Below are 19046 nucleotides of genomic sequence, written 5' to 3' on the forward strand. Positions count from 1 at the left end.
TTGGACTCAAGAACCTCTCTATCTTATTGCTAAAGATTCTACCTCCTCACTTAATGCCAGCCTGTTTACTAACTCCTAACATAAAGACATTTGGTAGACTCAGGACTCAAACCATGTCAATATGCTTTGCACTGCATTGCAGATAATTGACATTCTTTAAAAAAAACAAAACAAAACAAAACAAAAACGTTGTGGGCAGGCTAGGGATGTGCCTCAGTTGATACAGTGTTAGCCTGCATGAGGCTCTAGGTTCCATTCCCAGTATGATATAAACTAGATGTGGCAGTCCACATTTGTAATTGGAGCACTGAGGAAGTCGGAGCAGGAGGATCAGGGTTATGCTTGTCTGGGATGTAGTAGACCTTGTATCAAAAAAATAAAAAAGAGATTGTATTTACTTTAATTCTGCAATAGTCACATCAGTGCCCTTTGCTCTCACGCTTCCCTCCTTCAGTTTTGCTTCTCATCTATTTGCCTCTGGATTAGAGCATACAGAAGTGGTACTGCAGAGATGCTCTGCAGTCACCAGAGCTTGCTACCTATCATGCTGATTAGGTTTCCTGATCCTAACACCAGCTCAAAAAAGCCTGTGACTCAAGAGAGCCTTTCCTTCTTTCCATAATTCAAATACGTATGTATACACACAATATACATACTTCAAAAGAAAAATATCCAAATAAATTCAAAGTAGAATATCTATATTGTAGTAGGAGAAATTCTAAAGGAAGAGAATGCTTCAGCAGATGTTGACGAGGATGTGGAGAAAGAGGAACAGCCCTCCACTGCTGGTGAGGTTGCAAATTGGTACAATCACTCTGGAAATCAGTCTGGCGGTTCCTCCAAAAACTGGGCACCTCACTTCCAGAAGATCCTGCTATACCACTCCTGGGCATATACCCAGAAGATTCCCCAGCATGTAATAAGGATACATGTTCCACTATGTTCATAGCAGCCCTATTTATAATTGCCAGAAGCTGGAAAGAACCCAGGTATTCCTCAACAGAAGAGTAGATGCAAAAAATGTGGAATATATACACAATGGAGTACTTTTCAGCCATTAGAAACAATGAATTCATGAAATTCTTAGGCAAATGGATGGAGCTGGAGAACATCATACTAAGTGAGGTAACCCAGACTCAAAAGATGAATCATGGTATGCACTCACTAATAAGTGGATATTAACCTAGAAAACTGGAATACCCCAAACATAATCCACACATCAAATGAGGTACAAGAAGAAAGGAGGAGTGGCCCCTTGTTCTGGAAAGACTCAGTGAAGCAGTATAGGGCAAAACCAGAACAGGAAGTGGGAAGGATTGGGTGGGAAAACGGGGGGGAGGGAAGGGGGCTGATGGGACTAGAAAAGGGGAGTGGGGGTCTAGAAAAGGGGAAATCATTTGAAATGTAAATAAAAAATATATCGAATAAAAAAAAGTAATTTGAGTAAGCAATCAGGTCTGCAAACATTGAAACCTTTGGTTCACTGAGTTTTTGCTGCATTCTCTCGCTGTAGCTGAAATGTTATACAAGAAATCTCAAACGTAAAATATTTTAGTTCTATCAAAGTATACTCATTCTAGCTTTACATTACATCATAATGTTGTATATTATGGAAGGCTTTTTAAAATTTTAGATTTTAAGATTCTTTAAAATAACTTTTGGGGTCATATAAAACTTACTATTTGTAATATATATTTTAAAATATTTTAGATAATTTCATAAGTATTTAATGACCTTTACTTATATTATCTTCAAAATCACCATTATTTTGGGGGAACATATCTGTACATTTGTTAGTCATTGATTCCTAACTCATTTATTATTTAAGAGCATCACCTGAGAGTGATATAATTAATTTTTTTTTACCTTTATTAATCATGGCACCAAGAACTAAATAAGTATGATTAAGTCTCCAAAAAAAAAAAAGGGAACATTACATTCTGTCAATGAGAGGGTTATACATTTTTATAACTGTTATTCTGAAATAAACATATGATACTCTAAAGACATCCTTGGTATTATCTCTGAGAAAGTAAATTTCTATTTGAAACAAGATCTGAATTTTGTGGTTTAATTTTTGTCTTAATGAGCTCCATAATGGGGTATGAAATTAAATTCTAGTGAATCATTGCCATACTATTTATTTTCATTAATGGTAATTATCTCATGTAAATGCAACCATTACTTCTAACTGGGTATCATAATTTGAAAACCTTGGTCTGTTGTCAAAATAATCACAATATAAAGGAATAATTTTACCATAGGGATGTTTTTAGTAGTCAATTCTCAATTCCAAGAGTGTTGTTTGATCACAGTGTTTTCTAAGTCAGTGCTTTCTATGTAACTTTGGATTCTGATGGATGAAAGTAATCATATGAGCTAGCTGTATGGTGTCAATGGGGAAATAACCTTTCCCTGCTGTGATCTTAAAGAATAGTGCCAGTAGGAGTTATTTTCATTTACAAAATGGCTTTTCCTTTTTATCTCTAATGATGTAAGTGTAAAACATAATTTTATCCCAGGGAAATTATTGGTATACTATTAAAATTATGTCTAGAAAATATGTAATTATATAAGAACAGTTTTGTTTTGCACTATTAATTGGCAAAATGAGAATACAAAATTTATTATACAGTGATTTCTTAGAAAAAATATTTGAGGGATATATAGTAAAATGTTAATGAAAACAGTATTTCATCTTAGTTGGCAGGGTTGGAAGTGATTTCTCTTTTATTTTTATGTGGTGGTACATGTGTGGGTACCCATGTGTCCATGATGCCTATAAATATGTCCGAGAACAACTCGGGGTTGATCTTCTGGTACCTCCCACCTTTTGAGAAAGGAATCTTTACCAGGTACACCTAGCTTGCAAGGACAAGCCTGTCTTCTATTGTAATGATATTGTTAGACTTGCAGGTATACAGTCACCACAATCTCCTCACATGGTTTCTGAGCAATCCAAACTCCTATTCTAAGCTTGTGAACTGGCTCCCTATTTAACTCCACCACCCCTTTCTTTTTTGTGTATGTTTACACATTTTCATTAAGATAAAAAACCCTAGGTTTTTCTGAGCACAGATAAGAAATAATGTTTGACTGGAAATCACTGGCTTTCTGCATTTTGAGTTCTTGTTTTGTTGTCATGCTTTTAGGACGTACTTTTTATTTTTAATTTAATTTAATCTTTAGTCCAGTCGTTATCCCCCTCCTAGTGCACCCTGACAGTTCCTCATCCCATTCATCCTCCCCAAGCTCCAAGAAAAGGACCCCACCACAACACCCCCACTCCACCCTGCAGGGTTCCCTACTCCCTGGGGCCTCAAATCTCTCTAGGGTTAGGCACATCTTCTCACTGAGGCCAAACCAAGCAATCCTCTGGTGTATGTGCTGGGGGCGGGGGAGGATTGTACCAGCTAGTATATGTTGTTTGGTTGGTGGCTCAGTGCCTGAGATACCTTGGGGGTCCAAGTTAGTTGAGACTGCTGCCCTTCCTATGAGGTTGCCTTCCTCCTCAACTTCCAGCCTTTCCCTAATTCAGCCACAGGGCACCCTGACTTGAGTCCACTGGTTGGGTGTAAATATCTGCAGTCTCAGCTGCTTGTTGAGCTTCTTGGAGGGCAGCCATGATAGCCCCTGTCTGTAAGCACACCATAGCATCAGTAATAGTGTCAGGCCTTGGAGCATACTCTTGAGATGGATCCCAAGTTAGGCTGGTCACTGGACCTCCTTTCCCTCAGGCTCTGATCCATTTTTGTCTCTGCAGTTCTTTTAAACAGGACAATTCTGGGTCAGAGTTTTTGACTCTTTGATGGCAACCGCATCCATCCGATGCCCTGTCTTTCTGTTGGAGTTGGACTCTACGAGGTCCCTCATTTTGAGTCCTGAGAGTTTTTTACCTACCAAGTCTCTGGTTCATTCTAGAGGGTCCCCCCACCTCCCAAGGTTAGGACTTCATTCCTGTCCCCTCCACCCCAATACCTGATCTTGTTCTTTTCCCATTGTTCCCTCCCTCTAGACCCCATGCCTCTTTCTTCCTCCCAAGTGTGATTGACACATCCTCACTTGGGCTCTTCTGTATGTTAACCTTGAGTTCTCTGGAGTGTATCCTGGGTATTCTGTACTTTTTGGGCAAATATCCACTTATTAGTGAGTACATGCCATGCATGCCTTTTTGGGTCTGAGTTACCTCACTCAGGATGACATTTTCTAGTTCCATCCATTTGCATATAAAATTCATGATTAGCTGAGTTGTATTTCCTTGTGTAAGTAGACCACATTTTCTATATATCCATTCTTCCACTGTGGGATATCTGGGTTGTTTGCAGCTTCTGGCTATCACAGATAAAGCTGCTATGAATTAATGGAACATGTGCCCCTGTGGCATGGTGAGGCATCTTTTGGGTATATATATCCAAGAGTGGTATAGCTGGGTCTTCAGGTAGGTCTATTTCCAATTTTCTGAGGAACCTCCAGATTGATTTTCAGAGTGGTTGTACCAGCTTGCAATTCCACCAACAACTCCCCTTTCTCCACATCCTCGCCAGTATCTGTCACCTGAGCTTTTTTTTTTATTAGATATATTCTTTATTTACATTTCAAATGTTGTTCCCCTTCCTGGTCCCCCCTTCTGAAAACCCTGTAACCCATCCCCCTTCTCCCTGCTCACCAATCTACCCACTCCTGCTTGCCTGTCCTGGCATTCCCCTATACTGGAGCATCGAGCCTTCTCAGGACCAGGGGCCTCTCCTCCCTTTGATATTCAACAAGTCCATCTTTTGCTGCATGTGTATCTGGAGCCATGGGTCCCTCCATGTATACTCTGGTTGGTGGTTTAGTCTCTGGGAGCTCTAAGGATACTAGGTTGTCCATATTATTGTTTCTCCTTGTACTGCAGACCCCTTCAGCTCCTTGGGTCCTTTCTCTAGCTCCTCCATTGGGGACCCTGTGCTCAGTTCAATGGTTGGCTCAGAGTGTTCCCTTCTGTATGTGTCATTCACTTGCAGAGCCTCCCAGTCACCTGAGCTTTTTATTTTAGCCACTCTGAGGTGGCATCTCAGGGTCATTTTGATTTGCATTTTCCTGATCACTACACTAGGGACTTGAAACCTTTAAATGCTCCGTGGCTATTCCAAAGTCCTCTGTTGTAAATTCTACACCCCATTTTTCGATTGGGTTGTTTTTTTGGTTTTTCTTTTTGAAGCTTAGCTTCTTGAGTTCTTTATATATTTTGGATATTAGCCCTCTTTTGAGTGCTTCTTGGCTATTCCAAAGTCCTCTGTTGTGAATTCTACACCCCATTTTTCGATTGGGTTGTTTTTGTTTTGTTTTGTTTTTTTGAAGGTTAGCTTCTTGAGTTCTTTACATATTTTGGATCTTAGCCCTCTTTTGGGTGTGGGATTAGTGAAGATTTATTTCTAGTCTGTAGATTGCTGATTTGTTCAAATGATTGTCCTTTGCTTTACAGAAGCTTTCCAGTTTCATGAAGTCCCATTCATCAAATTTTGATCTTAGAGCCTGAGCCATTGAACCATTGGAGTTCTGTTTAGAAAATTTACCCTACCCCATCCCAATGAGTTCAAGACTCTTTCCCACCTTTTCTTCTATTCAATTAAGTGTATAAAGCTCAAGTCCAAGTGGATTAAAAATGCACTCTTTAGGCAGGCAATGTAGTACATACCTGTCTTCCCCATCCTTGGGGGATATAAGTTTAAGGCTAGCTTTGGTTTACATGATAAACGCTTTTCTCAAAGCAATTACAAAAAGAAATAAAAGTCTCATTTGAAGATAATATCCAGAGGGAAATTACTATAATAATCAATTTCTTTTTTCTCTGTGGAACATAGAAATCTACCTATTTCTATACTTAAATATCTCAATATTTTGCTAACTCACCTAAGTTATTTCTGACATGATTGTTCACTCCAGAAATATTTTTAAAGCAAATTCTAGAGATCACTATTTTAACACTAAACAGTTCTGTATATTTTTGTGATACTCTTTATCATATACTGTTACCTTGGTCTTGAGTTGCAGAACTTCCGAACTCTACTTCTCAAATAGGCAGTTAGCATAATTGATTATTATCATGAAGTTCCAGTCACATTCAACTTTTCATCCTTTTTTTTTTTCCCCCTTTGAGACAGGGTTTCTCTGTGTAGCCCTTGCTGTCCTGCAACTCACTCTGTAGACCAAGCTGGCCTCAAACTCAGAAATCAAGCTGCCTCTGCCTCTGCCTCCCAAGTGCTGGTATTAAAGGCCCAGCTCAACTTTAAAAAAACTTTAATGTTTCTTTAAAAAAACTTTCTACTGGTTATTTGTGAATTTCCTATCCTCTCTGTCCCCTTGTATCTACCCTCTGCTCTTGCAACCTCCTCTCCAAAATAAAAAATACACACAAACAAAAATAAGCAAAATAACATAGAAACATCTTGTGGAAGCTGTAGTGTTATAGCATGTCCCACAGTATATCCCTTTGTTCAAACATCTTTACTTTCAAATGTTCTTTGTAACGAGTCACTGTTGTAGTTCTAGGTGTCTGGCTTCTGCCCTGGTGGAGCAGAAAAGGGAGAGCTGGAACATTGACCAGCTCAGTGACTACCCAGGCTAGGGCTTTGAGTTGGCCCACCCTAAAATCAATATCATCTGTAAACAGTGGGGGCACATGAAAGGGCTGGTGCATGCAGGATCTCCATGATATGGGGCAACAGCAGCATAACTGGGAGGAGTCCTGGTGAGGGGTCAATATAAGATAATCTTTTAATGATTAATTTCTCCAAGTCGACTTTTCATCAAAAGACTATAGTACTTATTTTGCACTGTGTCTTACACATTCTAACCAGCTGCTGTAACTACTGATATATATATATCTTAGGCTCTTCTCCTCCCCCTTTGCAATTTTCAAGATAGGGTTTCTCTGAGTAGCCCTGGCTGTCCGGGAACTCACTCTGGAGACCAGATTGGCCTCGAACTCACAGAGTGTACCTCTACCTCCCAAGTGTGAAATTAAAGATGTACGCCATTACAAGGTTAATGATATAAAGATGCCATTATAATGAAGCAAAGGATAGTCTGCAGTTGTCCCAACAGTTTTTGAGTGGTTACAGAATGCTCTGTCATAATCCACTACAACTGTATCACCCTTAAGCCAGTAGGCAGTTTGTCATTCTATTCAGAATCTTTAGTTCACTTGTTAATGTTAGATTATTAAGTCAACTTGTGCTGATCTGTATAAATCAAGTTAAAATTGGAACCTGTTGTTTGTCAAAAGCTTTATATCAGTACACAAATACTTTATCATATATTCTGTGTTAATGTATTATTATAATATGTAGTGTACAATATAAGTGAAGTTAAATGTGTTCACATAAAACAGCTCTCCAGAATTCTTAACATCTATAAACAGATTCAAGTTGCTTTGAATGATACATTCCACTGTAGAAACAATTTCACAAACATCAAGGAACCTCTCCCATATATAGGGTTGGATATTCAAGTAGGCCAGTGACAGCAACATAGGGGAGGCTGCTGGCATTGGTGCTGTCCCTTGATATCTCTATCTCTATCTATATAGATATATAGATATAAATATCTAAAGATATACAGATATAGATATAGGTATTGAATTGGAACACAGTGATCTGGCAGTAACTTAATTACTAATTTATTCCAGAGGTTTTTACTGCTATTAAAAATAAAACCAGATCAGATTTAGAGACGGGTAATAAATGGCTATTAAGGAGCTAAAGATACCCCCTGATAATTTCCTCTTGATCTGCAACTTAATTATGATAACATAATTATGAAGTTGCAACCTGTCAGTTTGTAAAATCTCCAGGAACTTCAGTTCACAAACATTAAATGTAATGTTAAAATTCATAAAGTATAATTATAAAACTATATTTTCCATGTATAGCTTCTTTCGTTATTTTATAGTTGGTATGTCTGTATCTAAACTATAATAGAATGTGGCTGTATGAGAATTCACTGAGATTTGATAAGCGGTAAATTTGCTTAATTAAGAGAAATGAAAGATGCAAGGATGAGTCCTTATACTTTTAAGCCTTTGGTTTTGAAGTACTTCACCCACATACAAAAATAAATTGGCATAAACTGTTAAAACTGTGTTGGATGTAAATTACTGACTTAAAAGGAACATTAATTTTATACTAAGTAAAGTTTTAGCTTTGAGGATGTATATTTTGCAGCAGAAAATTGAAATTATTTCTATATTTTTACTATGTAATTCACCATTTATATCAATTATTTTACTGATTGTTATGGTAAAATTGGCTAAAACTGAATCCTCTTGTATCATAATAAACCATAAAATTTGCATTTAGCTTTCTGTGCTTTTGTTCATTTTATTTTACCCCCAATTATTTCATACATTTCAGTGCTTCAGAGAATTTAGATGAGCTCTCTTCCTCCAGTAGCTGGTTACTTAATCAGAAGCACAGTAAGAAAAGGAGAAAAGACAGGACACGATTGAAATCTCCATCCTTGGCTCTCATGAGTACAGCTGCCCGAACAAGGCCCCTTCAAAGTTTCCATAAAAGAAAACTCTACAGATTGAGTCCCACTTTTTACTGGACTCCTGAGGTAAGGATGCATTTGGGAAATCATTTAGAAAGAATCCACTACAACTATTTTTTGAGTATAACTGGATGTGAGTTATACATAGATACTTAGAAAAATTACATAGAGAAATACAGTTTATAAATTAGATAGTAATAGATACTGATAATAAATTTGGGATTTAATTTTTTTAAAAACAAAGCAGTATTCTGAAATTTCTCTTATTCTGTTTTTTAAAGAAATAATTGTTGTTTTCTTTGCTACTGGAGATTTTCCCTGGCACCCTGCATGCTAAACCTGCACTCTACACTGAGCTATAAACCGCACACCTGGTTTCAAAAAACAAAAACTAAACTAAACAAAAAACAAAAACAAAAACAAATGTATGCTGCTGTTTTTTAAAATAAATTAAAGATTATTGTTTTGTAAGTAAATTTAACTTTTTAGGAAAATTAAATGTCAAGGTGATTTCTAAACTATACAGGTAATACTAAAATGTACTACATATCTGTATTAGAAATATTTGCCTAGGTGAAAAAAGGTATTAAGATTAGTGTGGATTACCAAAACCACAGAAGCATCAGAAGAAAATATGGAGTCCTGTTAAAGTATTCAGAAGCTAGCTTGAAGCTTTTCGGTTTGTTTGTTTTCCGAGCTTCCTTCCTTCCCTTCTGAAACAGGGTCTTATGTATATGTACTATGTTGGCCTTAATCTATTGTGTTAGTAAACCAAGAATGACCTTGAACTGATCCTGCTGTTTTCACCTCTGGAGTGCCTGGATTATGACTATGCTGGGAGTTGAACCCAGGTTTTATCAATGCTATCTAAGAGTGTTTGGTAAGCATTCAGAAAGCCCTGAGGTTTGAGGCCCAGGATTTCATAAAAATGGACAGGCATATTGACATATACCTGCAATCTCAACATTTGGGAGAGGCAAGAGATGAAAAGTTGAAGGTCATCCTGGGCCACACACTGAGCTCCATGCCATCATGGCCTAGATCAGACAGTGTCTCACAGCAGGACAGCACAAGACAACATGAAACAAAAAGCACATGCACCATGAATTCCCACTGAAGACAAATAGAAAATATAGACTGGTAGGTAGATAGGACAGGGTGTTAAATACAGAATGGATGACAAAACCAAGAATAACTGGTCAGGATTGAAGGGATTATAGAATAGGATGTCTGAGTAGACTTAATAGCCATTCCTGCCTGTTGTCAGAGGTTTATAATTTTATTTTAGACAATCAGAAAATATTTCACCCAAGTTATCAAAGACAGAGTTGTCTATTAGAATGATAGTGTTATGCAGGAGTATAGAATTCTAACTTAAACATGAGTATTGATTAGACAAACTAAGAAACAACTGGCTTGTTATACTTAAAGGTTCTTAATGTCATGTCATAAAGAATTGTTCTTGATTGTAATATTGAGAAATATGACAAAAAATTAATTTATGATCCAGAACAGAATATTGTCAGAGGGGCAATATTCTTGGAACAATAAGAAAACTGAAATATGGTTGATAAATTACATAAAATTACCCATCAGATGCTTAATGATAGAGCATCTATCTGCCTACCACCCAAAAACTACATTCTGGCTTCATCCCCAGCATTGCATCAAACAAACAAAAAGCCAGTGTTGGAGTTTCTGAATGTGATACTGTTTTCTCATTATGTAAGAAACCAACCTACTCTAGAAAGCACCCACTGAAATATTAAGGATGTAAGGGCAGTGGCTAACAAGTTAACTCCTGTGCCTCTATAATAGTATCAGGTCTGCATCGTCCTTAGGAGAATTGAGGGTACAAGTCTGTAAGTACATTTCTGTCCTGGCTGATGCAAGACAATGAACTGAGAAGGAGCAATGCAGTGAAGAGGGCCAAGAGCTCTTCTATAATCAACAGGATGTAGGACGTACTTAGCTAATCATCAGTTCTTCTGTTTGATTTCTAAATATTAAAAGGCATTTTCAGGACTTGGTTTCAGTTCCAGTATATAAAGAAAGTAGACAGTATCACTCCTGACTTTAAACTAAAACAGTGAGCAGCTTGAAAGCTAGTTCCTTTTCATGGCTTTATCAGAGATTTAAGATTATCAGGCTAATTGCTACCCTGAACTATTGAGAGATGGGCAAATCAGGGTCACAGCCAAATTCAGATGCAGAAGCCATATGGTACAGTAATAATGTTCACTAATAATGGTACACATTCTTGAGTGAACCCCATTTCTGCATGAGCCCACCTATTTTAATGCTTGAAGATGAGCAGGGATGGCTAATGGTTCTAGCAGGTAAGGAGGATGACAATGTGAAATGGGCTTCGGCATTATCTGGAACAATGATTCTCATTTCCTATTCTTTCCTATTCTCCTTTCCTATTTTTATTACTAGTAATCCATCACTAAAGACTAGTGGGTGTGGCTGTGTGTAAAAAGGAAACACTAGTTAAATTCATAGCTTAAGGATGTAAGCTTTTAGTTTAAAAATACACTAAAGATGCAATTTAATCAGAAGATTAAAAATATTTCCTCTTCCACACACTTTACTACCAAGCTAAAGGAACTCCAGTACAAGAACAGGTATAACTTTTGACTGAGGCGGAATCTGAAGGGATACAGAAGTGACCAGGAAGTGGAAGACTTAGAGTGTACGTTAAAAAGACAACCTGCAAGTATCTAAGCACGGAGGAAATACTGGCTGCTATATTGCTTCTCTCTTTCTTCCCTTTTGAGCACTTCTCAGCCTGTTCTTGTGATTGCTTTTTCCTCCCTGTTATAGCCTTCATGCTTACTATTCTCATTCCTGATTCTCTCTCTTACCCCTTTATAAACTCTCCAATTTTTCTACTTATTATTATTATTATTAGCTTTGGCATTAATAACTTAAACTTCCTTCTTTTACAATTACAATCTGAAACCTTTTATAACCTTACTAATGATGTAGATTAAGTAGTAATTTTCATTTTTATACATTTTAATAACTGTTTTCTGGACAAATAGTTGTTATTAATTTCTGCTTCCTCTCCTTTAAAGAGTATTGTGGACTATAAGCCCAAGAGAAAACTACCCTCTCAAAAGTTATGAATAGGTAAAGAAAAGAAAAATATATATACATCTCACAAGATGTCTAAGTCACAATATAAAACCCCAAGAAAATGAAAAATTTAGCCGGTATGGCTCTTTAGCTAAAAGACTGTAACTCTGCAGTAGATAAAACCAAAGATGCAGATATAGTTGCAATTTAAGACAAATTCAAAAGCCTACTGTAGAAATGACCAATGACTTCAGAGAGGAAGATCTGAAAAAGTAGGTGACTGAAGTGTGGACGTCAATTCAGGACCTAGATGTAAAATGTTTACAACATGGATTAAATTTGCTGAAACTGAAATAAAACAAGAAACAAACTAATAACAACAATAACAACAACAACAGTAACAACAGCCACCACCATCAGTGGAATCTATCACACATGGAGTAGGTCAAAGAAGAAACAAACCAGGTATTAAAAACAAAGTCAAGAGTACATTTAGAGATCAGTTTATAAAACAAAACAAAACAGGATGCCTGTGACTTTGAAAAACATAAATGTATGTTTAATAGAAGAGGTGTGTTTGAAGCTAAAGGCATAACAAATCTATCTAATTACAGACTAACAGAAAACTTCTCAAACCCTAAATATGGCAAGAATAGAAGCTCTCCATGTCACATTAGAGTTAAATACAAACAACAGAACAAAGACAGAATATTAAATACATGAGAAAGCTAAATGTGGTGTCAAATAACCATTGGTGAGTTTATAATTCACATGGAAAACACATGGAGGGTAACACAGCAAGACTGTCCAAAAGTGAAAACAGAAGGCCAAACGCAACAGTATTTCATGTACTTATAAAAGCATTTCCATCCCAGGAACAGTAGACCCCTCCTCTCAAAAATGCCTAAGAAGGTAGAAAAGCCATGATATCATCCAAACTTACTTACTTTCCTTCCTTCCTTCCTTCCTTCCTTCCTTCCTTCCTTCCTTCCTTCCTTCCTTCCTTCCTTCCTTCCTTCCTTCCTTTCTTTCTTTTTCTTTCTTTCTTTCTTTCTTTCTTTCTTTCTTTCTTTCTTTCTTTCTTTCTTTCTTTCTTTCTTTCTTTCTTTCTTTCTTTCTTTCTTTCTTTCTTTCTTTCTTTCTTTCTTTCTTTCTTTCTATGATTATGTTCTTTCTATTCCCAATTCCAGGGTTTTCATTTAAAAAAAATGTTGAACTTGGTCAAGGGCTCTTTATTTATTGGAACAGTGAGACAATCATGTGATTTATATCCCTTTGTATATATATATATGTTATAGTTATTAATTTATTACGTTAAACCATCCCTAAATCTCTGAAATGAAACCAACTTTTTTGTGGTATAGTACACACACACACAGCTTAACAAATGTGTAGTCAAAAGTATACAAAAAGGGGAAAAGTGAAAGCGTGTTTCCTAAAATCAAAAGCAAGACAAAGGTATTCATTCTCCCCATTCTTACATATCAAGGAAATTCTTATCTAGACCATAAGAGTAAAGCATGAGGAAATGACATGCATATAACAAAAAAAGAAATAATCAGTTAACTATGTTCAGATGATCCAATATTATACTTAAAAAGACCTTCATGACGACTTCCCATAAGACATTTAGATATGCTAAACATTTCCAAAACATAGTGGAACATAAAGTCAACATACAAAATGTAGTCACTTTTTAATATACAGTTATAATAATGCTGAAAGGAAATCAAGAAAACAAAACCTTTCACATTAGCTTCAAATACAATAAGGAACAATTCTAACTATAGAAATGAAGGAGATATATAATAAAGTGTAAAAAAACTGATGAAAGAAACCAAGAAAGATTAAAGATGGGAACATATCTATGCCAATGAATCAGCAGAGTTAATATTGTGAAAATGTTTATACTACTCAAAGTTCTTTATAGATCCAATGCAATCCTTAACATTTTTTTACAGAAAAAACAATTTTACAACTAAATAGATTCTGAAAAGCCAAAGCAGTTCTGAACAAAAAGAACAATGCTGGAGGCATCAAGCAGAGCCATGCTAACAGAGACTCATCTCCACTGGAAAGGCAGGCAAGGCCAAGAAACAAGCCCATATGGCTATAGCTGTCTGATTTTCAAGAGTGGTTTAAGACAAAACTTAACCTTCCACCATCTAAGCAATGAATGGGCCAAGGAATTGGTCAGTTCTTCCAAGCTGTATAAATGGCCAATAAACATGTAGGAAAATGCTCAGCAGCCTCAGCCAACGGGATAATGCAAACTAGAACTAAACATATTCACATCTCACATTAATCACAATGGCAATCAACAGGATAGCCAGGAATATAAATTCTGTTAAATAATGAATAAGCAGCTTATAGACATAATTAGTGGAATATAAGTTAATGCCACCACCATGGAAATCAGTATAGAGATTCTTCACAAAACTAAAAATAGAATAATCTCATGTTCCACCATATCACTCCTAAGCATATATCTGAAGTCAGCACACTGGTAAGGAAATTTTTATCTCTGTTTACCTCAGTGATTATCTTTCCTCAGGTGTTAATGGGCAAACACTGACTCACACACACACACACACACACACACACACAGTGCATTATTCAGTCATAATGAAACATTATATCATTTGCAGAGAAAAGGATGGAACTAGATATCATGTTAAGTAAAATCAAAACAAACAGGCCCAGAAAAATGTCTGTCTCGTTTTCTCTCATATAGATTTTTTTTATTTTTTATTTAAAAAAAAAAAAAAACCTTGAAAAAAAGTATGACTATTTGGGGAGAGAAAGAAGATCATTAAGAGACAGGAATGAAAACAGGAGAGGGTAGAGGGAACAGGTAAGATCAAAGAACATCTTATATACATAAGAATGTCATAACTCATATTTTCCAATGAATATTAATAAATTGATATTCTGAAGTATCTGGTACCTATAGCAATAGCAATTATTGCTTTTAAATTATATAACATAATAAAAGGTTTACTTACCTCCTATGGCATGGTAAATCATGCCCAGTATTTAACAAAAATCTCCAAGGCATATTAAGAAGAATAGACACTGAAGAGACTGAAGAGACAAAACAATTATTAGACTCAACCTCAAGTATGAAGAAAGGTCATATTTGTGATATTGAAAGTCTTAAGAGTGTTATATTAGAGTCTTTAGTACATGAATTAAAAAAACAAAAAACATGGGCTTGCAATGCAAAGAGATGAAAAATGAAGAGGACCCAAAGCTTTATGCTACAAATTTAAAACACTGGTGAGCTCATCAGCAAACTGGATATGGCCAAGGAAAGATGAACACATGTAGCAGAGACTATTGAAACTTCAGGAACAAGTCAAACAGAAAAAGGAATCTCAATAATGAAACAGAACATGTCAGAACTATAAGGTAGTTTCAGGTGGTGTGTGAGATATGTATTGGAATATCACAAAAAAATGGAACGAAAGAAATATTTGAAATAACAAGAAATTTCCAAAATGGGAACAAATCAACAGATAAAAAGGTAGGAAACCATCCATCCATCCCTCCATCCATCCATCCATCCACCCATTTATTACTTAATATCTAAAACACATTCAAACTGTAGAAGCCAAAGACAAAAATCTTAGAAAAGGCCAGGAGTCGGGGGTTGGGGGGCAGCATCTTTACTTTATAAGAAAAAAGTACAAGAATAGGTGACTTTTATTTTTAAATGCCTGTGGGAGCAGAGATGGGAATAAAACATTTAAACAATATTAAGAGTTTTATCCCAAAAGATCCTGATGTCCTGGCATCTAGTACCTAAGAGAATGAACTAGTCTAAATTCTGACCCCAACAACTCACTTATATTGATGTTCTAATCCTTCAATACTTTAAGATGTGACCAAACTTGAGAGGTGATCATGATGGGGTCTAAGCCACTACAACTGGTGCTTCTTAAAAATGGTAAAATTGGATACAGATGAATGCTTATAAGGTAAATGACATTTGCATGTGAAAGTGAGTTCAAAGAATACTGCAGCCTTTTAATATGTTCCTCATATTGTGGTGGCCCCAATCATAAAATCTTTTCATTTGTACTTCATAACTGTAATTTGGTACTGTTATGATTTATGATGTAAATATCTGATATGCAGCCTCTGTTGGGGTAGCAACCCACAGGTTGAGACCCACTGATCTAGAGCCAAAGATCATTAAAAACTATCAGTAACTAAGAAGAATATACACAACTATTATTTCTTTAGGTCTTAAAATAATCCCTCAGACATGTTGATGTGACAGCTATCCTCTAGAGCTTAGCTACTCCGTTGCTTTAATTGACTATGACATGCATATGGCATCCCCTTTTTAGTAATAGGGTCTTTGCATATTTATTTAAGGAACTTAATACCAAGATCATTTGGGATTTAAGATGAACCCTAAATCTAGTGATAAATATTCTTATAAGAGAAAAAAAGATTACAACTTGGAAAACAAAGATAGAGTTGAAGGCATTATTAAAATATGGGAAAACATTGTAAAATTATGCTACCATAAATCAAGGACAATACAAGTCCTGGATGGTGCAAAGAGTACAGCTCTGCTGACAGCTGTGATGCTAGAATTATAAGAAAATGAATGTGGAATTTTTCAACCCTCTCAATTTATAGTATCTTGTTATGGTAGCCCTAAGAGTGCATGCTACCATAACAAATACATAAAATTGTACAAGTGGCTTTGCAGTTGGTTAATAAGAATGAAAAAATGTAAGGTGCGTAATGGAAAAAAGTATAGATTCCTTTGAGTACAGAAAGTTCAGAGGATAACATCTGTGCAGAGGATAAAGTGCTGACATCTTAGAATGTTACTAGAAAAAAATGCAAAAGCTGGTGTGTGTGTGTGTGTGTGTGTGTGTGTATGTATGTATGTATGTATGTATGTATGTATGTGTGGTGCTTGCATGTGAATGTGAGGGTAGACATGCTCACAGAGACCAGAACAGTACATCTTCTATTGCTACCCACCTTATTTCCTGGAGACAAGGCCTCTCACTATACTGGAGCCTCAACTTCTTGGCTAGGCTATCTGGCAGGTCCACTTTAACCTGGATGCTGGAGCAATGAATCTAGACAGTTACTAAAGAATTGCAAGCACATTGGGGAGACTTGTGATCTGGTTTCTTCTAGCTGCTTCTGGCAAACACAAGAGAAAGGTAACTGAATATAGAACTGTTAGGTAAAAATGAACTAGAACTTCACACCTTGGCCAATTCTCATCTTCAGTTGGGGAAAAGTTATATAACATGCTACAGTGTGATCCAAAGGTATGGAAAAGCCTTTGCAAGGTCATCTGTGAGCAACAATCATCGCGGCAGAAGCCATGTATGGCTAACAGTTCATAATCTTCAAAGAACCTTTGATCTAAGGACATGGATCTCTATAAAAATATAGGAGGCTCTTGGTGTTTTTTAAGAACTGTGTATCATCAGGAACATTGCCAGCTCACACTAAAAAGGACAGATATGTTGTGATATGAAAGATTTTAAATTTTCTACTAAATTTTCAAACTGATAATACTGTTGTATATCTTGAATTATCCTTCAAGTCAGAGAAAGGTGACAAAGAACAAGCTTGAAAAAAAATGGGAAAATATCTTCATGGCTGGGTGACCTCTCTCTCTCTCTCTCTCTCTTTCTTTCTCTCTCTCCCCTTTCTTTACAAATATTTTTTTTCATTTATCTGAGTATACTGTAGCTGTCTTCAGACATACCAGAGGAGGGCATGAGATCCTATTACAGATGGGCATGAGCCAACGTGTAGTTCCTGGGAATTGAATGCAGAACCTCTGGAAGAGTAGTTAGTGCTAAGCCAGTTCTCAAGCCTGCTAGGTGATTTCTTAAACAATAAATATATCACTAAGTTAACTTGGCCTTTGATGTTTTATTTTCAACAAAGGCATTAAGTCTGAGAGTATACACTAAGTGAAAACATTTATTATACCCACATCACATTCATGTATGCATGTTAGGGTTTTTGTTTTTGACACAGGGTTTCTATGTTGTCCTAGAACTTGCTATGTAAACCAGATGGACCTATGCAGTTCTTTCTCCTCAGTGCTGAGATTTAAGGCATGTGCCACCATGTCTGGCTATAGCCATATATATGTATATGGATATATATCAAAAGGTTTTGAATTCAGGATGAATAGATATTTAATATATACTTTTACTATAAATGTATTTTTCAAGAAATAAACTAAAGAAAATTTGGCATAAACAGAATTATAGGCTATAATGGTTAAAATGGCTAGTAGTATGTTCCATTTTATCAAATAAAACATTTGTCTGTAAAAATGTAAGAGACTTGAAAAGCTTTCAAAAAATAGCATATCACAGTAAGTCACCAATACAGTTAAATACATTACTCACCAAAGAAATACAACTAAAACTAAAGACAACACTATGTATATTTCTACATGAGATCTAGAAACTTATAAACTTAATTAGTAATAAATATATATGTATACAAAGTGACTCGGTTTTCTTAGGTTGTGAGTCTGTAAAGAAAGACCAGTAGGAAAGCAAGGAAAAAAAAGATGGAAGAAGAGAGGTAGAGACACAGAAACATACAGAGATTTAGCTTGGGTTGGCTTGTGATATACCTGGCATACCATCTAACAGCTGGAAAGCCAAATAAAGGTCCTGGTAAAATGTATTTGTGGTAATAAACATTGGGGGAATGGTCACTCTGGCTAGAAAAGTGGACTATGATGATTTGGGATAGTGGTCAGGTATATAAACAGGTGAAATGTAATATTTACCTTTCCATAGATATGGATATATGTCCTATGGCACACTTTTTAATGGCTCATCCTTCTTGTTAACTGTTACTTAACTAACTAAAGAGTGCAGAGTCTTAAACTGGTTACTGTTAGTTTTCATGAGTCTGAACCTGATTTCATTACCTGAGTAGTGATTCTTATACTTAACTTAAGGTCTCTCTGATATTAAGTATAATTGGATAAATCATGTGAAATCTAAACAGTGCTGGATGCTATGCCTCTTTTAATGTCCATTTTGTTTTGGGGCTTTTGTTATGTGTCTGTGTGTAGATATGTGCACATGAGTGCAGGTGCCCATAGAGGCAAGAGATGTTAAGTTACCCTGTGTAGTATAGTTTGTTGTGAGTTATTTGTTATAGATGGTGGGAACTGAACTCACCTTTGATCCATATCTCCCGATCTTTCACATTATTTTTCTTTTTTCAAACTAAAACATTCTGACAATGTCTGTGGTCAGTACATGCATGCATGTGCACACACAAAAACCGATAGTAATATTTTCTTAAATGTAGAAGCAATGTCTTGCATCAAGTCACCTGAGCATAGAGCTTTCAATTTAGTATTTTGTGGTAGAAACTTCTGAGTGAGTGAAAAGTAGGTCTGATTCTAG

At 36.1% G+C, this 19046-nt stretch overlaps 1 protein-coding gene across 8 annotated transcripts in view; it reads left to right on the forward strand.

Moving 5' to 3' along the window:
- Kansl1l (KAT8 regulatory NSL complex subunit 1 like) overlaps window positions 1-19046 on the forward strand; it is a 99766-nt gene that overhangs the window by 50064 nt on the left and 30656 nt on the right. For 7 of the 8 annotated variants that reach the window (XM_052193560.1, XM_052193563.1, XM_052193566.1 and 4 more), the window contains exon 6: window positions 8394-8598. In XM_052193560.1, the coding sequence (XP_052049520.1) occupies window positions 8394-8598 (205 nt within the window). The remainder of the gene's footprint in view (window positions 1-8393; window positions 8599-19046) is intronic. The other variant, XM_052193564.1, reaches the window with a different exon arrangement.

Source organism: Apodemus sylvaticus, chromosome 9, assembly GCF_947179515.1.
Source record: "Apodemus sylvaticus chromosome 9, mApoSyl1.1, whole genome shotgun sequence".
NCBI classification, from domain to species: Eukaryota; Metazoa; Chordata; class Mammalia; order Rodentia; family Muridae; genus Apodemus; species Apodemus sylvaticus.